This window comes from Alnus glutinosa, chromosome 7 (assembly GCF_958979055.1).
Source record: "Alnus glutinosa chromosome 7, dhAlnGlut1.1, whole genome shotgun sequence".
Classification (NCBI taxonomy): Eukaryota; Viridiplantae; Streptophyta; class Magnoliopsida; order Fagales; family Betulaceae; genus Alnus; species Alnus glutinosa.
Genome location: NC_084892.1, coordinates 12,738,790 through 12,760,275, shown reverse-complemented (window position 1 = coordinate 12,760,275; position 21,486 = coordinate 12,738,790). Strand labels below are relative to the sequence as shown.

General features: G+C 42.3%; 1 protein-coding gene across 1 annotated transcript in view; it reads right to left on the bottom strand.

The window, feature by feature from the left end:
• Window positions 1-6,041: 6,041 nt before the first annotated feature.
• Window positions 6,042-21,486, bottom strand: part of LOC133872684 (protein kinase and PP2C-like domain-containing protein) — a 34,148-nt gene continuing 18,703 nt past the window's right edge. Inside the window, exon 12 of the mRNA XM_062310259.1 lies at window positions 6,042-6,508. Coding sequence (XP_062166243.1) covers window positions 6,314-6,508 — 195 coding nt within the window. The 3' untranslated portion in view covers window positions 6,042-6,313. The remainder of the gene's footprint in view (window positions 6,509-21,486) is intronic.

The following is a 21,486-nucleotide window of genomic DNA, read 5'->3' as shown; positions in this document are numbered from 1 at the left end:
AAGAAGGTTAGTAGGGCATGAGGATAATGTAAAATATCGTTAAGATGAAATCGATAGTTTGCAAAGTTTAGTATGGTGGAACCAATGTTCTTTGCAGGCTAGCTCTATTGCCAACAGCTACCGACTCCTTGCCTGGGAAGGGCTGCTAAACCAAGATATTTTCTCGTTCAAGCTGGGATGGAGGATACCTTCCTTGAAACTAGTAATCCATCCTATGAAAGCAATCAAGTGCTTGATGGTTGGTTTTGCCATAGATTTGGCAAGGTATTCGATTGGAGTTGTTGAAGGAGAAACCATTCTGATGATGGATTGCTACAGCTGAGTGGTTTGTTGTCCACCAGAATGATTGAAACTCTTGGGAGGATCAGATCGTGGTAAGAATCTACTGAAAGGGGCATTCTTCATCTTCTTATTGTAGGATGAAGTTCCTAGTTTGAAAGCTCTGCTTTGTTTCTGCAAAATTAGAGCAAAGTTAGTGGCATCTAAGGTGATGTCCTGCTGGTTGAGAAACATATCATGAGATAGTAACTCATCTTGAAAGTCTGAGAAGGATGAATCTTTGTCCTTAGAGGTCATTGAGAAGACAGTGACAAAGGCAATGAAGGAGGGATTAACCCCACTAATGATGTAGGAGATGAGATCCTCATCATCAATAGGTTTTCCAATGGCAGAAGTTGATTTGCCCAAGATTTGGCATTCTTCAAATATTCGGAACAAGACTTGGAGCCTTGTCAGAGAGTTTGAAGCTGGCGCTTCAAGTGGGAAACATGAGATCGAGTAGAAGAGGCAAACTTTGTTGCCAAATAAGTCCATACTAGTTGAGAAGTATGGAGCCCATAAATTGTAGAAAGGATCGATTCACTGAGATGAAAATTAATCCAACTTAGGACATATTGATCATTTTTCTACCAAATGGAGTAGGCATGATTAAGTACTTCATTGCCTTGATCATCAGGCAAGAACTAAGGATGGAAAGGTTCAGAACCATCCACAATGCCTATTAATTCATGAGTCTTCAAAATATGAGCCAACTGAGTAGTCCATGAAAGGTAGTTAGGACCCTCAAGTTTGATGAAAACAAACTGAGTAAGGTTTGGAAGAGTGAATACAGGGGTTGAGGAGGATGATGAAGAATCCATGAGAAGTTTGGGAAATTAAAAATATTGAAGCAAAGAGGCATTGGCCTATAGAGGCTCTGATACCATGAAAGACTTTGAAATATAGAAGAAGTTTAATGCTTTTTACTTTTTTTTTAATGGTAGCAGTGATACCTTAAGTTTATATATAGAGAGGAGACTACCTGGGCCTATGAATAATACAGCTAGTACAGCTAATCAATGTGATTACATGATTACAGGGTTTACAGAATTTATAAACAAGATATCTTCCTTCTATGTCGTATGTAGACTTGAGATCATAGCAACAATACCTTCCTTATGCTATTGTGATTCTTTCCTTTCTTGCTTGATGGTAGCAGCTGGACTTTCCTTGCGCTGCTATGATTCTTTCATTTCTTTTATAAGAATAGTAGTTGTGCTAAGATTACTTGAGAATGCTTTGCTAGAGCTATGATTTATGCTAGACAGCTTTGTTGTGTTGGAGTAATTCTCTACTTCATGGTTGGGACTTGCCTAATTATTAAGATATGATGTATTCACACTAACAAGACCAACCCACTATGAGTATACTAGGTCCAATTACTCCGTCTCCTACTTACACATGGTGAGCTTGGGCTAACCATACATCTATCATATCAATACATCTCTCTAATCAATCTCTGACATCATTCATATTAGCAAATAGGTTGTGCGACCATTGAGCACACTTGTAGAAAGAAGGAGAACACTACACTAAATCTTGTTAAAGACTAGCATAACAACATCACTAAAAACAAATAAGGTCTCGTTATTCCATAGACTTATCGGTCACATCGAATGAAACATCTCGGATCCCTCCATAACTTAATCTCTCATAACTATGTTAAACCCCCACTATGTATTCACGATTATGTCGCAGCATTCAAGAAGCAACATAACTTGTCGACTGTAAATTCAAAATTGGAATGTATTACCGAATGAGACCTGATATACATACATCATTTATACATCTCGTGTACATCTATTTTTTAAATTAAACATTTGATCTGTATGACGCACATGTAGGTTCTACAAATTTAATGGTTGATTTAAAAATGAGATGTACAAAAAATATATAAGAGATGTAAAAATTTCATTTCTCATTACCGAATAGTCTTTCCTCATGTTACTTAGCTTAGGTACAATCGCTTCCCAATCATTCACGGCCATAGACACCATGCTAAAGTACCAAACAATAAATCATTTATCTTGTAGCATAGTCAAAAGTCACATGGAAGCATAATTGGGGTCTCAATTATGAGTGAGCAAATTCCCGTAGAACCCGCACCGCCCCGCAATCCCCACCCCGCAAAGCCTAAAACCCGCACCCATGGTGCGGGCCACGGATCCTTATTTGGGCCCCCCGCACGGTGCGGTGCAGATTGCAGGGGGGGGGGGGGGGGGCTTAAAAATTCTCGGGTCCCCGCCCCGCAATTTTAAAAAAAAAAAAAAGAAAGAAAAAGAAGACAGAAAAAACGGTAAAAGTGTAAAACTTAGTTATTTTCATTTTTCTAGTTTTCTTACTTTCATTCTAACCTAACCCTAACTCCCTAACTTCTCTAACTCGGTAACTCCCTAAGCACTAAGCAGCACAGCACTGCAGTAGAGCGTCGCACGACCTACACGGCTGCACCCCACTCCGCCACTCGCCTCATCGACCCTCACGGCTGCACCCCACTCTGCCACTCGCCTCACCAGTGGTTCTTGATGGCCTTGAATTGTGTTTTGGCGAAAAACAGAGAGAAAGAGAGGAGACAGGGGATTTGTTTGGTTCTGTCTTTATTGGAGAGAACAGGAGAGGTAGATGGAAAATATCATGCTGTAAGAGAGTCTGGTCAGATTGTCGATGATGATGTCGATGCGTTGGACTTGGTTTTAATTCAATTGGAAGCTCTTGTACATGAGTTGGTCTGAAGCAACAGGTAGGCTTCTCTTTCATTATATTTGTGTGCATGTATCTATCATTTTGTTTTTGTTTTTCTGTATTCTTCTTCTCTAGTCAGATTTTGGAAGTTTAAAAGTTGTAATGAACTTTATAGAGAGATCTCAAGCTGTACGTTGTTAATGGCAGGGTCTTGGTTTTCTGATAATTTTGGTTTCTTTTAGTATTGACTATTGAGTGTACATATTTATATTTCTTTTAGTTACTATGTTTTTGGTTTCAATTACAGAGAGGTCAGACTGAGCTTCATTCGCTGTTTAATAGCTAAAGTTTTATTCTTGGGTCGTTTCAATTGAAAAAGCTGGTCCCTTTTGTTTGTGGGCAATATTGTGATCCTTTCCCTGGAAGGTGAACTGCGTTTCTTTGGAAGAATATATAGTTTAGCTAGTTTTCTAATAAAAAAAAACCGCAGGGATCCCCGCCCCGTTCATCCCCGCCCTGCACGGGTGCATGGGGTTTTTTACAGGGTGCGGGATTCCTTTGGGGAACCCGCACCCCTGCGGGTAGGGTAAAAAAATTCCCATCCTCGCCCCCCTCCCTGCCTCATGCTTAGCCCTAGTCTCAATAATGACTAATAGGACTCACACAAAGAGAAAACAAGAATCTATTCACTCACCTCTTGAAATGGTGGAAAAAGCACATGTAGTATGAATCACATGCTATGATACTAATTGTTGTACCTAAGTCGTGTAAGGTGGTCAATTTCCCAATAAAGTGGGATGTAATTATGGTCATTGCCTCACTCCGCCGTGGTAACTCGTAAGTTGAAAGATAGGTCTTCTTTCGGAATGTGTTAGCAAAATTGTGAATTTTCTAGCAGTGTGGTTCAGCGTTAATGCAACTTCTTTAGTGAATTTCGTTGGTTCAGCATCGGCTACATTTGTTATTAGCCTTGAGGTGGTCCCTGCCCCCTTGCTTTCCTTCTTCTCAAAGATCTAGGGACACCATAACAAGGTAATGGCATTACTTCAGTCTTGTTTGGTTTACGAAATGAGTATTCCATTAGAAAATAGAATAGTTATTACTTGGAATGGAAGAGAGTGAAATAGAATAGTTCAAGGTTGGTACGACCACCCCCGACTCCATCTGTGGTTGGCCGACTACCCCAGTCGGCCAGCCACAATTTTTCTTCTTCTTTAATTGTTTTTTTTTTATTTAAAAAAAAAAAATTGAGAGAAAATAAAATATAAAATTGGTGGTTTGTTTTTTGAAAAATGTAGTCTAATCCTTTAGGAATAGCTATTCTTCTCATTTTTTAAAGAAATATGTATTCCTTTTCGTAGTTATTCAAATGGGAATAAATATTTCAATTAATAGACCCATACCAAAAAAAAAAGAAAAAAAAAATAGTCATTCCATTCCTAGGATCTAATACACGAAAAAAGCGAGGCCTTCGAGTTCTAGCCTGCCCGTTTCTTTGCTTGGTGTGGGCCATGGTTCTTTGGCCCGAAAAAGTAACAAGAACAATTTTATTTTAATATTATTATGATATTGTTTTCATTATTAGTATAATATTATGTTCTTATTCTTATTGCTTTCGTAATATTTCCTCATCATAAAAACTGTACGTTATCTCATCCGAGCATATAGATGTCATATGACCAATTTGTAGAAAAGAAATATTTATCCAAGGCATTTGGAAGTTTCTCCCATCGACGAGAGCAATTTAGAGGCCGCAATTGGTTGCCATTATCTTTTGCTTTGTTTTTGTGTTTATTTTCTGATTTTTACACTCTAACATTCACCAAGACGTGCTGCTAAGGTGTTGCTTAATTAGATGGAAAAATAAGGTTGAGGTGTGAGATTTATTGATGGCGATGACTCACGCCAAATTTTCACGTCTTCAGATGCATTGCTTCCGTATACTTACGTTCTTAGTATTTATTTTAGAGTGCCTAGCCCTGTGTTGTAATTTCTTTTTCAAGTATCTATAATAAAAATAAATAAAAGAGAGAGAGAGAGAACCTTGATACGAGCAAAAATAGTAGTGTAGAAAATTCGGTGTATATGTCCGTTTGGTGAGCTCGGGTGGTGATTCTGTGTAGGTGAGCTTGGGTCTTTGGTCAGGGCTAAGCTTGCTTTGGGCCTGTGTGTCTTTGAGTTGGGCCTGTTAGGCCTAAGAATAATTTAAGTCCTTCCAAGATTGATATTTGATAATGGAAGAATCTTAGAAAAATGGGAAAGAACATGAATGATCACAAAATTAGCGGGACATCTTTTTGTGTGGTTTCCGTCTGAATGAGATAATCAAGGCCTAGAATGGAAGTTTGGGCACATGTATATTTGTTGCGTTTGTTTTATCCCTTGTCTGGCAAGTTATGTGGTCGGCCAGTGGTGGTGGAAGTGAAGCCGATGAAATATAAATATGGCAAGTCTAGGACTAAATTGTTCATACTCAAAATGCAAGGACCAAAGGTGATATTTGTGCTAAAAAAAACCTATTTATGATCAACTATTTCACAAAAAACGATTAAATAGGTTAATCATATAACTAACAAAAATTAAATATAAAATTCCAAAGTAATTTAGGGAAAATATTATTGAACTTCCTTGTCATTTACCTGATTTTCACTTTTCAGACCCCAATTTCTAATTTTGTAAATTTACGACTTAAGTTTACGATCACACAAAAATACAATTATTTCTCTCTTATAAAATAACAAAAAGGTTGCGTCATGCCCAACCATAGGTGGCTAGGTCACCGCCGTAGCTGGGCATGGCCCAAACAGTGGCTTGGGCAATGACAAGGTGGTGCCCACCGCAATGTGATTATATTTTCATATGGGTTTTGTTATTTATTTGAGAAAATAATATAGAAAAATCTCATATTTAAAAGGATTGTAAACTCAAATCTTAAATTTGCAAATTGAAAATTGGGATGTAAAATTTGAAATCAAGTAAAGCATAGGGGCTCCATAATATTTTCCCCAATAATTTTGCATCTTACAAAATGAGAATAAAGGTTTGTAGATAAATTTTTTATTTATTTTTTTATTATATTTAATGCTAAAATTTTATTAGATTACTACATTATAATTAAAAAGATCTCAATCACACATTTCGCCTTATATATATATATATATATATATATATTTTGTCACCCTTACACATGTCACATTATAATACGATGGCAGACCTACCTGTGCAGTCAACCGCGAAGGGCAAAGCGGCCACGTGTCAGCAGCCAAGTGATGAGAATGGATTGACTTTGGAATTGAAACTAGCTTCCTTCACACTAATAGATCCTCTCTGCAGTAGATACCGGACGCAGGAAGACAACAATTACTGTGATGTTATCTTTGCTGCCTCGCTCTGCAGCCTCTGTTGCCAGTCTTTTGGCGCACATTCCAGGCTCTTTTACGGTGTCCCTAATTATGTTTATAACATCTGCGTTGCTCACAACATCCCAGAGTCCATCGCTGCCCATTATCTGCTAAGCAATCACATATTACTTCCACTACTTCCAAGGACACTTGGTTCAATCTTTCACAACCATCTCTACTGAATAATAAACCATACTTCACTGCCCATCATACACTACTCTATATTTCTATCATACAAATTTTCTCAAGAAGTTTAGCATCTAAAAAGAAGTCACAAAATAGAATAAAAATAAATAAAAAAAGAGTTTTCCCAAGAATAGAAACTTCATGCAACCTTTTCATTTCTAATATGGTTCTGTTACTACCCTTCCCAAACTAGGAATAATATCTCTGATTTACTTCTGCCACATTAAGTATTATAAGTCAACTCTAGTTAGATTAGGTATTTATTTTCATAGTTGCTTGATTGGTGACTCAGCCCTAATTTTCCTTAGGGGCGTTGTAATAGCTCCCCTATTTAAAGGTTATGTTATGAATAAAGGCAGAAAAGAATTAATTTAAATCAACCTTGTGTTGTGAGGTGAAGGTTTCCTCTGAGAACCTAATTTATCCCGTTACGGACTTAGGTTCATAGCACGTTCTGTGCGTCTTTAGATTCTATTTACCAAAAGAATGCAGTCAGGCAAAAGATGGTAGTGTGATTGATATATAGTAAAACATACAGGGTCATACTCCAGTGTTTGTCCCACCTAAGAGGGTTGGCTTGGATACAACGCTAATCTTCAACAATTCTTGCATGGAGTGGCTAGTGTCAAGGCTCTAGCGCACTTACCAAAATATGGCCCCTAGAGTAAAACATGTTTCTCTCTCTAAGCAAAAATTAATGGTATTGATATATTGCTAAGCGTAAAACTACTTACAGTTTTAGCACGACTGCAAAATAGTACATAGCATCAATATTTTTTTCCAAATAAAATAATACTAAGATGTGCTCCCTTACCTTCAACCGCTTTTAAGAACTATAACAGATGTATAATACATAATATCCCTTTTCCGTCCAGATGCATGCCACATTTTCTCAAGGCCCATGAAGCTTAACAAAACCATTATAACCTGACAATTCTGGACCTTCCACGACAATAAAATCAAAAGTAGAAAACCCCATAGTTGACAATTCTGGACCTTCCGCTTTTTCACTGTTCTACATTTCACCTCCTTAAGGACCTCACTCTCCTCAAATTCTCTTTAACCAAGAGGCCACCTCCTCATTGAGGCCACCTCCTCATCAATGAAATCGAAAGCAAGGCCATCTTGGGCTGCCAATTAAATTGTCCAGTAAATAGTATATCATAAAATTGCACAATGTGATCCCTGATTACAGTTTGATCGGAAGAAACTGACCCATTAACCAATAGCGACTCAATGGAGTTGTTTCTCCTAGTTGATTTGGCCACTCAATAGAAAAACTGCGTGCATCTGTCACCCTTTTTTAACCATAAAGCCCTCAATTTATGCCTACCTTCTCAATAATACCATCCCAAATAGATTTCGCCTTAAAAGAGGCTCCCAACATAAAACCAAGATACTTTAAAGGCAAAGAAGAAACCCTGCAACCCAAAATACCAACGAAACCATCAACAATATTGACATTGGACAAGAACTAATTCCGACTTAGCTGGATTAATTTTCAAACCGGATACAGTTTCAAAGCATAAAAATAAGGTACACAGATAGTGAAGGTGGTTAGGAATAACCCCACAAAATATCAATGTGTCTTCCGCAAACAAAATGTGGGATATGTTAAGCACACCAAGAGTCCCTAAGCCCCACAGAAAAGCCTGGAATAAGCCCACCACTAACAGTTGCAGATCACATTTTACTAAAAGCCTCCATAATTATAAAAGAGCAAAGGTGACAAAGGATCTCCTTTTCTTTGACCACAGGAACACTGAAGAATCCGGATGGATTGCCATGCACCACAACAGAAACCGCACCAAAGAAATACAATGCGCGATCCAAGAGCACCAGCTCTGCCCGAATCTGCACCTCCTCAACAAATATAATAAGAACTCTCGATTGACATGATCATAAGCCTTCTTAACATCCAATTTGCAAAGCCTCCCTGGCTCACTAGATCTTATGCTATCCATAAATTCATTTGCAATAAGCATTGAGTCAAGGATTTGTCTACCTCTAACAAATGCATTTTGGGGCTTCGAGATAATCTTCTCCACAACCCTACTCAACCTAACGGCTAGGACTTATGCAATAATCTTGTAAACTTTTTTTTTTTTGATAAGTAATTGCAATAATATAAAAAAGCGCAAAGGGGCGCAACCCTTATATACGGGAAGTATACAAGAGAACCCCTAACAGGGACGAACAGAGAATAAATTTAAAAATTCAACATAAGTAAAAGAGCTCAAACTATGATGGAGCGCTATCCAAAAATATAAAGTATTGAGCAACCGCTTCCGTAGCTCCACCATGGATGTCTCTACATCTTCAAACAGCCTAGCATTCCGCTCCCTCCAAATACACCACAACAAGCATAAAGGAGCTAACCGCTAAGCCTCTATAGCATGACCACCCCCAAGCGCCGCCCCCCAACTATTCAGCAACTCCAACACCGTACGTGGCATAACCCACTCAACCCCAAATAAAGTAAGGACATAGCTCCAAAGAGTCTGGGCGACCTCGCAGTAAAGCAACAAGTGATCAATAGACTCCCCACTCTTCTTACATAAACAACACCACTCAATTACTATCACTTTCCTCTTACGTAAGTTATCATGCGTCAATATTTTACCCAAAGCAGCTGACCAAACGAAGAAGGCCACCCTAGTTGGAGCCTTAACACGCCAAATATTCTTCCAAGGGAAACACGGGACAAAAGGGCCATCTTTCCTAATAAACTCTTTGTAGAAGAATCTCACCTCAAATAAACCTTTTTTAGAGGATTCCACTGATATGGGCCTGGTTTAGGGACTGTGTTTGTGATCGAGTGAGGGGTTTGGAAAGGGGCAGAGCCGCCGGGTTGGTTTTCCTAGGGTTGCCTATGATGAAAATTGGGAATGGGATATGGGGTATTCGAGGTACCCCTGCCTCCTACAACTGAGAAGTTGTTTGTTGGTTAATTTCTGCATGTCTTATTCCTCCTCAATAATCCCTATAAATAGGATACAAATGATTATAGAAAGAATACAGAATTAGCCTATTCTAGGGAAAGTATAATTCCCTTATTTGCTCTCCTACAATTCTGCTGCCAATCGGCTACTAAATGGGAAATATAATCCCTTATTCTTAGGCTTACTCTTAGGCTGCTAATGGGCATCTCATCCCTTATTCCTAGTCACTTCCAAACTTGAAACCGTGCTCCCCAAGTACACGATCTCCTCCCTTACATTCCATACATATCTCAGCCGCCACCCTGATTTACTGCTAGGGTTTTGTTCCGTCTAGTATAGGTGCGTAACACTCCTCCGCGCTTAAAATGACCCTTGTCCTCAAGGGCAAAAGTGGGAAAGCGCAGCTTGAAGTCTGAGAGAAGTTCCCACGTGGCATCTGTGGGGGAAAGCTCCTTCCAATGTACCAATATCTCTGAATTTCCCTGCTGGAGTCGCTGATCCAGGATGGCTTGTGGAGTTAACTGTCGGTCTTCGGAAATAAGGGGAAGATCATCTTGGATTGGAACCGCAACACCTACCCACTTCTTGAGAACGGAAACATGGAAGACATCATGGATTTTGGCCTTGGGAGGAAGTGCAAGGCGATAGGCGACAGGGCTAATTTTCTTGACAATTCTGTAAGGCCCGTAGAACTTAGGAGCAAGCTTCGGGTGCTGGCGCTTTTGTACTGAGTTTTGCCGGTACCCATGGAGCTTCAAATAGACCCACTCCCCTTCGGAAAATTCCCGCTCCGTATGGTCCTTATCATACTACACCTGTTTCATCCGGTTTTGTGCTTCCAACAGCTGCTGCCGTACCTCCTTGAGAATGACATCTCGGGCCTTTAAGGTCTCTTCAACAGCGGCAGACCTGGTGGTACTAGGGGTGTAAGGCAGCAAGGGAGGAGGAAGACGTCCGTAAACAAGCTCAAACGGGGTTTTCTTGGTGGCCGAATGAAATCCCGTGTTGTAACAATACTCGACCCAGGGAAGCCACTTAGCCCACTGTTTTGGTGAAGAACTTGTGAAGCATCGTAAGTACATTTCAATGGTATGGTTTACGACCTCTGTTTGCCCATCTGTTTGGGGATGATAGGCGGAACTAAAATTGAACTTAGTTCCGTGGAGACGGAAGAGTTCACGCCAGAAAGTCCCCGTGAAGACTGGATCCCGATCACAAACAATGGAGGAAGGAATACCATGAAGACGGAAGATGGTCTCAAAAAAGACCTGCGCCACTTGTGCTGCTGTATAGGGGTGCTTCAGGGGAGTGAAGTGTCCATATTTGGACAGGCGATCGACAACCACAAAAATAGTGGTTCGGCCATAGGAAGCAGGGAGTCCATCGATGAAATCCATGGAGATATTTGACCAAACGAGTTCTGGAATGGGCAGGGGCTGCAGCAGCCCGGCTGGTCTGGTATTATCCGCCTTATGGCGCTGACAGACATCGCAATTCTTGATAAAGTGACGGAGTTGTGGCTTCATCTTTGACCAATAGAAAACCGACCTGATTCGCTTGAGCCCCTTTTGGTAACCTTCATGGGTTCTGTTGTGGAACTCACTGAGGATGGCTGCTGTGAGGGGCGAGGTGGAATTGAGGTAGATCCGGCCCTTGAAGTATATAAGCCCATTCTGCAAGTGCCACGGTCCTTCGAGCTCCTGCTGCTGGATCCTTTCTGCCAAGGCTTTCAGCTCAGAGTTTTGTTGGACTTCCTGCTGAATAGGTTCAATCCAGCGGGGCACCGGGACGGAAAGGGCTGAGAGGGTTCCTTCCGCTTGCCGAGAGAGGGCGTCCGCTGCTCGGTTGTCCTGTCCCTTCTTATACTCAATGAGGAAATCATACCCCATGAGCTTGAGAAGCCACTTCTGCTGTGCCTCCGTGGCTATGGCCTGGTCCCATAGGAATTTAAGGCTGCGGTGGTCCGTCCGAATCACAAAATGATGACCCAAAAGATAGGGTCGCCACTTTTTTACTGAAGTAACCAGGGCTAGCATTTCCTTCTCATATGCCGAGAGGGTGAGATTCCGGCCGTGTAGTGCTTGGCTGAAATAGGCGATGGGTCGCTTACCTTGCATCAATACCGCCCCAATGCCCAAGCCGAAAGCGTCGCACTCGATGATGAATTGCTGGGAGAAATCCGGTAGGGCCAAAACCGGTGCCTTGGTCATTGCTTCCTTAAGCCGAGAGAAGGATTCTTCGGCCTCGTCATTCCATCCCCAGGCGTCTTTTTTGAGGAGCCGGGTTAGCGGCCTGGCTATGGTGCCATAATTTTGGATAAACTTCCGGTAGTATCCGGTGAGGCCTAGGAAGCCCCGAAGTGCCTTCAACGTTTGTGGTTTCGGCCAAGCCAGCATTACCTGAATTTTGTCCAGGTCTACTGCCACTCCATCCCGATCAATAACATGACCCAGGTACTTCACCCGATGCTGCCCAAAACTGCACTTATCTTGTCTCACATAGAGTTTGTTAGCCCTCAGAACCTCAAAAACCGCTGTTAGATGCTGCAAGTGGTCCTCCCAAGAACGACTGTAGATAAGTATATCATAAAAAAAAACAAGGACAAACTTACGTAAGAAGTTTCCAAAGATGTCGTTCATTAGCGATTGAAAGGTCGAGGGTGCATTTGTGAGCCCAAACGGCATGACCAGGAACTCAAAGTGTCCATGATGCGTGCGAAACGCTGTTTTCTCTATGTCTTCCTCCCGCATTCGGATTTGGTGATAGCCTGAGCGGAGATCCAATTTGGAAAAGTATTGGGCTCCCCGCAGCTCATCCAGCAGCTCGTCGATCACTGGGATTGGGAACTTGTCCTCGATGGTCACTCGATTGAGGGCTCGGTAGTCCACACATAGTCTCCAAGAACCATCTTGTTTCTTTACCAACAGTACCGGAGAAGAATACGGGCTGGTGCTGGTTCGGATCATCCCTGTGTTCAACATTCCCACGACAAGTTTCTCTATTTCATTTTTCTGGTAATGGGGATACCGGTAGGGACGTACCTTTACTGGGGAAGAGCCCTGGATTAAGGGAATATGATGGTCATGGCTGCGAACCGGTGGGAGGTCGCGTGGCTCATCAAACACTTGCCGGAATTCATCCAAGACCCGCTGTAAGTCAGGGTTACCTACACCCGGGCACTGCTGTTCCACCCCCAACTCTACTGCCATAAGTTGGAGTAATATACCCTCCGGACATCGACGGAGCTCCCTTTGCATCTTGGGTCCCTCCAGCACCCTGTTCCTAGGCGAGTTGACTCCTACCAGTGTCACCTTCCGCCCTTGCCATATGAAACTCATGTGCAGAGAAGCAAAATTCCAGAGAATTGGACCGAGGGTCTTCAGCCATTGAGCCCCGAGAACTGCGTCATACCCCTGGAGGTCGATGAAGACAAATTCCAGAATGAATAAGGTGCCTTCCAGTAGCACTGGCACCGCCGAACACTTCCCCCTGCTGGACAGTCGCTCTCCGTTGGCCACCATTACCTCAAAAGCCGTGTGCTTGTCCGGTACCAAGCCCAATTTTTCGGCCAGCTTCGTGTTGAGGAAATTGTGCGTGCTCCCAGTGTCAGCCAACAGGACCACTCGAGCCTCTTTGATCATACCCGAGATGCGCATAGTTTGGGGGTTGGGCACCCCTAAAATGGCGTGGAGTGATATTTCTGGAATTTCGAAATCATTCTCTTCTCCTGCTTCTCGTTCCTCTTCCTGGCTTGACTCCTCAATCTCCCCTTCATAAACTCCTTCAATCAAGAAAAGTTTCTTACACCTGTGCCCAGGAGAAAACTTGTCATCGCAATTAAAGCAGAGACCCTTATCCCTTCGTTCCTTCAATTCGGCTAGGCTTAATTTCCGGATTGCTGGGCCTCGATTTCGCACCAAATTTGCGGATGGCAGGGGCGGCGCATTGGGTGGTCCTATGCCTTTTCTGGAGTCGAACAGATTTGGTCCTTTCCGCTGAGACAGTAGTCGTGCCTCATATAATCTTGCAAGGCCTACGGCAGCAGTGAGGGTGCTAGGCCTGGAGGCTTGAACTTCTGGCCTAATATTCTCCTTGAGGCCGCTGATGAACCCTCCGACTTGTTGGGCTACTGACAGTCTTCCAGCCCTGCTTAGCAAGCGCTCATATTGTCCCTGGTATTCTCGAACAGTCCCTGTTTGCCGTAATTTGGTGAGGTCCCCGAAGAAGTCATCAAACTGCGTAGGACCATATCTCACATGGAGCCCCTCCTTCAGTTGTTCCCACGACGCGCCCTCCTCAGTCTCTTTAAAGAGCTGGTACCACAGCTGCGCCTCACCCTCAAGATGGTAGGCCGCCAGGGCTACTTTGTCTTCCTCTGCCGTCTCTTGAAACTCGAAGAACTGCTCTACCCGACATACCCAACTGGTTGGGTCTTCCGTGCCGTCAAACTTTGGGAAGTTCAGTTTAGCCACCTTTGGGAAGGAGTTGCTTGATTCCGAACGGCCCGCTGTCTTGCTAGTCCCCGAGGAACTCGCGGATTTGTCATGATCTTCTGTTCTGTTTGCCTGGAGTCGATCGACCAGGACCGCCATCATCTCCTCCATTTGCTTTTTGAGTCTCTCCTCCATTGATCCCAGTTCCTTCTCCAGTCTTTCGATTCGGTTATCCGACATCTCGCAACTTGGCTCTGATACCAAGCTGATATGGGCCTGGTTTAGGGACTGTGTTTGTGATCGAGTGAGGGGTTTGGAAAGGGGCAGAGCCGTCGGGTTGGTTTTCCTAGGGTTGCCTATGATGAAAATTGGGAATGGGATATGGGGTATTCGAGGTACCCCTGCCTCCTACAACTGAGAAGTTGTTTGTTGGTTAATTTCTGCATGTCTTATTCCTCCTCAATAATCCCTATAAATAGGATACAAATGATTATAGAAAGAATACAGAATTAGCCTATTCTATGGAAAGTATAATTCCCTTATTTGCTCTCCTACAATTCTGCTGCCAATCGGCTACTAAATGGGAAATATAATCCCTTATTCTTAGGCTTACTCTTAGGCTGCTAATGGGCATCTCATCCCTTATTCCTAGTCACTTCCAAACTTGAAACCGTGCTCCCCAAGTACACGATCTCCTCCCTTACATTCCATACATATCTCAGCCGCCACCCTGATTTACTGCTAGGGTTTTGTTCCGTCTAGTATAGGTGCGTAACATCCACACTAACCTGTCACCCTCCCCATGTCGAGCCGAACTGGAGTATAGACGATCGAAGAAAGAAAGGACCATATCCAACTCCCAATCCTGGATTTGTCGCGTGAATAGAACATTCCACTGAATAGCACCATTATGAACCACCAAATTATCTTCTACCGTCGCGTCTTTATACCTTGCTATACTAAAAAGAGCTAGAAAGCATTGCTTCAAGGATCTATCCCCACACCACCAATCTTGCCAAAAACTAATATTTGATCCATTCCCCAGTTCAAAACGAACAAAAATACGAAATTCCTCCCACCCCCTCCTAATATGCTTCCATACACCTACTCCAAATGAACCCGAAGCGTCTTTCGAACACCACCCCCCCTTTAAACTCTCAAACTTGGCACCAATCACCAAACGCCATAAAGCCTCTCTCTCCCTACCATATATCTCCACAACCACTTACCCAAGAGAGCTCGATTGAACTGGATAAAATTGTGAACTCCCAACCCACCTGTATGCAAAAGTGTGCAAATCTTGTTCCAATTAACTAGATGAAATTTGGTCTCGTCACCAATGCCACCCAAAAAAAAATCCTTCCGAATTTTATCAAGACGATTAGCCACCCTCACAGGAATAGGAAACAATGATAAATAATATATGGGGATGTTGGAGAGCGTACTATTAATAAGAGTCAACCGAGCACCCTTCGACAAGTACATCCACTTCCAACCCGCCAACCTCCTTTCCATTTTTTCAATAACACCATTCCAAATAGAGGTGGACTTGTAAGAAGCACCCAACGGCAAACCCAAATAAGTCATAGGCAGAGAAGCAACCCAACATCCAAGAAGATTAGCCATCCTTTCGACAATACTAATAGGACGATATCAATAGCCCCGGGTTTCTTCCAAATGAGAGCAATGAAAGTGGCATTAAAGTTTTTTTTCAAACTTGCTTCTAGCAAGAAAGTCATGGAACACCTCGATAATTATTGGATTAGAATCCTATTCAGCTAGTGATACTACTCAAGATTCTTCTACAGCATTAGAGTTAGACAAAGACTGTTCTCTTTAGATAAACTTTAGACTATTTTTTTTTTTTTTTTTTTGATAAGTAAGAGAAATATCATTAAAAAGCACAAAGCACAATCAAGTACACAAGAAGTATTAAAAAAAGGCATCTACGAAGAAGAAGAAGAAAACAAAACAAGAAAATCATTCAAACTAATCACTAAAGGTGCGAGGAACACAGTCGTCCAAGAGAACAAAGAATGAAAAAAAATGAAATGAGTTCCTCAATGGTTCTTTCTTTGTCCTCGAAGTGTCTATCATTGCGTTCCCTTCACAAGCACCACAAAAGGCAACAAGGAACCATCTTCCACACGACCACACTCCAAGATCGACCACCCGTCCACCAGCAAGCGAATAAAATCTACCATCCGAAGAGGCATAACCCAAGATTAGATAGTTTATTTCATTTAAAACACTTCTAGTTATTATCTAGATGTTTCAAATTTTCTATAAATACAACTATTACCATACGTGTTAGTAAGGCAGACTTGCAAATCATTCTAAATTCTATATGGAATTGGAGCCATTTGAGACTAACGTCCATGGCATCTACAACCTCTGATGCTGATTCCTCCTCCAGTTCCGACTCACCTCCTATCACCACCCCTACTTCTACCTTGACACCCATTCACAATGTCCACCATCATATTTCGGAAAAACTTACTCAAGAAAATTATATTCTCTGGCAATTTCTCATGGTTCCCTTCTTGGAGGGCCAAAATCTGTTCGGTTATGTTGACGGCACCATCCCACCACCACCCAAAATGATTCTCGACCAAACCTCTGCTGCTCTTGTTCCTAATCCTCCCTTTCAAACCTGGTACCATCAAGATCGCATGATTTTTAGTGCGATAATATCAACCCTGTCCGTGGAAACCTTACCACATGTAATTGGCCTCTCCACATCTCGATCCGTCTGGATTACCTTAGAAACCCTCTTCTCAGCTCAATCTCAATCTCAATCCTGGATTCTTCAACTCAAGTAGCAGCTCTCCAACTTAAAGAAAGGTGCTCAATCTATTTTCAGCAACTTTCAGAAAGCTCAAGGCTTTGCCCATCTCCTCACCGCCATTGGTATGCCCACCAATAATTCTGAGTTAATCTCCCATATCCTTGCTAGTCTGGGAGCGGAATACAACCCACTTGTTACCTCAATCACTACACGACAAGACTCCATCTCTCTCAACGATCTCTACAACCACATGCTGTCCTATGAGCTGCATCTTGAAAGCCATAAACCCGCACTCGAGCTCAACATCTCTACTGCCAACACTGCTCAGCGTCAAAGTCCCTCCTATCAGAGAAACAACCGTGGCTACAACTTCGGATATCGCAACACAAACTTCTCTCGAGGTAGGGGGTGCTGACGTGGCAAAGGACCTCCATCACAATATTCCTTTTTTGGCCCTAGTCCATCCCAACGACCCATCTGTCAAGTTTGTCACAAACAGGGACACACGGCTGCCACCTGCTGGTTCCAGTTCGAACAAGGCTACCAAGCCAATCCTTCTCCGATGCATGCTAACTTAGCTTTTGCTCCATCTGCCACAAACTCCCAATGGTACCATGATACCGGCTCCAATGTTCATCACACTAATGAGCTCTCCAATCTCAACCTACATGCTTAGGACTATACTAGCAATGATCAAATCCGAGTAGGCAATGGGCAATGTTTGCATATTTCACATACTGATCGTGAACTCTTACCTACCCCCTCACGTAATTTTCATTTGTTTTCTTTATTTCATGTTCCTCAAATTCAGAAAAACCTTATCTCTGTAAATCAATTCACTCGTGACAATAATGTTTTCATTGAATTTCATCCAAATTGTTTCTATGTTAAGGACCTTTGAACATGCCAGCTGCTCCTCCAAGGCCCAAGTAAAACTGGCCTCTATCCATGGCCATCTTCTCCTGCTTCCTCATCCAGTTCCTTCGATGTATTCATTGGTGAGAAAGTTTCCTTGGATCAATGGCATCTTCGGCTTGGCCATCCCCCTTCTCCTATCGTCACTCAAGTCATTCAGTCCAATAAGCTGCCCATGTCTTCATCAAAGTTCTCTTCAGTTTGTTCCTCATGTCAACGGGGCAAGAGTCATTGTTTTCATTTTAGTTATTCTCCTTCTATTTCCAGTAGCCCTCTTCAACTGTTGTTTCTTGATGTATGGGGCCCTGCCTCAATAACTTCTGTAAACAACACACGTTTTTATTTCAGTATAGTGATACTACTCAGGATTCTTCTACAGCGTTAGAGTTAGACAAAGACTTCTCTTTAGATAAACTTTAGACTAGTTGTGTTGTAACAAACTAGGACTCTAAAGTTATGTGATCAGTAGGGGTGAGCAAAACCCGCCCGTACACGCAAATCCACCCTGCCTCGCCCCGCCCCACCCCGACCCAACCCGAAATTTACGGATATTGTATTGAAATTGTACTGTTCGGGTCTTCAACAAATATATCTGTGACTAACGGAACGGGTTGCGGAAATGAATTTTTCTCAATCCGCACACCCGCCCTGCCCCAATATATGCAGCATATTCTAATAAAGGTAAAATACTGTAAATCTTCATCCCTTCCCGCATAGGCGCATACCCAAAGTCCCAGACTTTTCCCCAAAAAGTGGAACCCTAGCACAACTCCTCTTCCTCAATCCTCATACTTTCGTGACTCAGCCTTCTTGCTCTTGCTTTCCTGTCCCTGGTTCACCTCTCTCAATGCCTTCAGTTCTTACCTCTCAGAAAAAGGAAATTGTCCAGCTCTTCAGTAGCGAATCGAACAATTTTTTCTCGAACGAAATTTGTTTTACGAGCAATAGGAACTGCGGAGCGATAGGGAAGTACAACAGAGTTTTCAGTTTGGCTCTGCCGTACATGGTGGTTGGGGGGGGGGGGGGGTGTTCCGGGCTCTCGCTGCGCTACGCGAACGTGATAATATGCGTGGAGTGGTGTTTGTATGCGTCGGCCACTATAGGTGAGGACGCGCATGAGGCGTTGTACGAGATGTTGCCGACGAGCCTCAAGGCGACGGTTAGGGTGAAGCTGAAGAGCCATTGGCATAAGATTGAAGGAGGATTCAAATGGGTGCAGTAGGCACTCGCTCGCATAGGGGTTTAGGGACACATTGGAGGAGATAATGGGGTGGCTGGGGACATTGGCTCACGACATGATGAAGTGGCAGACAGAGAAGAACTATGATGAGACACTAGTTCACGACACGATGAAAGGCAGAAGTTAAAAAATAAATAAATTAATTAATTAAAAAAAAATGAAAGAAACCCGGTCCGATCTGCATCTGGCCCGATCCGTGGCACCCAAAGAGCAACGGATTGACATTTTCCTGTGCGGATCGCGGGGTGCCAGGTTTCAAACCCGTGCACTGCAGGTCAGATTTCAAAAAACGCTAAAATCCGTCTCAATCCGATCCGTGCCCTCCCCTAGTGATCAAATTAGATAGTTTATTTCATGTAAAACACTTCTAGTTATTATCTAGATGTTTCAGATTTTCTATAAATACAACTACTGCCATGCGTGTTAGTAAGGTAGAAATGCAAATCATTCTAAATTCTATAATAATATCTATTTGATCACATCCCAGCAAATTTGGAAGAATGTCATAGTAAAACCATCACGGCCTAGCGCCTTTTCATTGTTCATACCTTTCACCACCTCAAGGATCTCACACTCCTCAAATGGTGTCTCTAACCAAGAGGCTTCCTCCTTATCAATGGAATAAAAAACAAGGCCATCTAACTTGGACCGCCAATTAAATTGTTCAGTAAATAGTCTATCAAAGAAATGCACAATGTGATCTCTAATTACAGTTTGATCGGAAGAAAATCTGCCATTAACCAATAGCGACTCAATGGAGTTGTCTCCCCTGTTCGAGTTAGCCACTCGATGAAAAAACTTGGTGCATTTGACCCTCTTTTAACCACAGAGCCTCTCAACTTCTACCTCCAATTCATCTCCTCCAATAAGGTAGCCCTCTCCAATTCACTATGTTAGGTCTTCAAAATTGATCTCATTCGGTGTTCAAAACGTTGCTTGTAAATTTCCTTCATCACCTAAGTGGTTGGTGTGAAAAAGATGAGATTTTGAGGTTACTATGCTAGACGCCAAATGGACGTTCTGAGGCCCCCTGTCTAAAGCTTTTGAAGATCTACCAATTCTAGATGTCAAATGCCCGCCAAATTAAAGTCATGACATTGGAACTCCAAAGAGCTATTGTTTGCCGTCAGATAAACGTCATGACGTTGGAGCTCCAAAGAGCGACTATTTGACAACGTCAGATAGCCGTCATAACGTTGGAGCTCCAGAGAACTATTGTTTGACAACGTCAGATTCAAGTGCTGACGTTATGGAAACCCCAAAGCACCTTTTCAACAACGTCAGATAGCCGTTAGATAGAAGTCATGACGTTGACTGCCAATATAAGAAAAGTTAGCGATGAAATCCTAACTGCCGTGATGACACCACGTCACGAATTGCACAATGCTGAAGGCATTTTTGTGTTCTTTTTTACCTCAATATAAATAGTTAAGGATGCCCACTCCATGGGTTTAAGCAAGAACTTTTAGGAAATCCTAAACAACCCTTCTAGAGGTAATGTTGTGCCATCTACATTTGTGCCAATAGAGGATTTGTAAAAAGCTTATAGTTTTCAAACCATACCATACACATCCTTCAACTGTAAAGAAGTCTATCGATGGGTCGGTAAGGATGCACTCATAGAAGATTGGCCAGCGAGGAGCTGGAGAAGAGACACGTGGGGAGCGGGTTGTCCTACAATTGGTTAGAGTATTTTACAAGGGGTTGTAGAATTACTTTTCCTGTAATTTCGCCTTCTACATTATAGTGATTTCCTAGGATTGGCTACCCTGGAGTGGTTATACCAAATGGTTTCCACTTTGTAACCAAAATCTGTGTGTTGATTAGTTGTGATGTTTATGTGCTTTATGTTTCAATAATTTTATCTTATGATAATTATTGCTATTATATGGTTGATTTGGGATTGGAACCCGTTCCTTAGTCTTTTCACACTATTAACTTTTCTTTCCTCAAATTCTCTTCATCATATAAAGCTCTCTTCCTCCAAACCATCAAGAACACATAATTCATCCAAAAGAATCTTTTTATGGGTCTCCACATTACCAAGCACCTGCTCATTCTAGATTCTTAGATCAACTTTCAAGGCCTTAAGTTTATGAGCCAAAATGAAGCTCGGGGAGCCTTGAAAGTGATAAGAGGTCCACCATTGTCTCACTCTGTCCACAAAGCCTTCGGCCTTTAAATTAGGAAACTTGGCTTCCATTCCGAAGAGACAAGAAACCTATTAATTCTTGACCAAGAAGGGGAATCCTAATTGTTTGACCACATAAAAGTCCCTCCAACAAGGGGAAGGTCCATGAGGCCCTTATCAAAAATAAAATTAGAGAACTCCACCATAGCGGTACAAAAGCCAGCTTCACCTAATTTTTCACTGGGAAATCGAGTGATGTTGAAGTCTCCTCTAATCCACCATGGCAAATTCCACCAACTAAGCAAGCCAACCAATTCCTCCCATAAATACCTTCTGTAACAATCGGAATTGGGCCTATAAAACCCGCAAAAGCCCAAGAGAAGCTATCTTCAATGTTTCTAAACGAGCAGGCAACAATAAACTCCCCCACACACTCTTTGATCTTCTCCA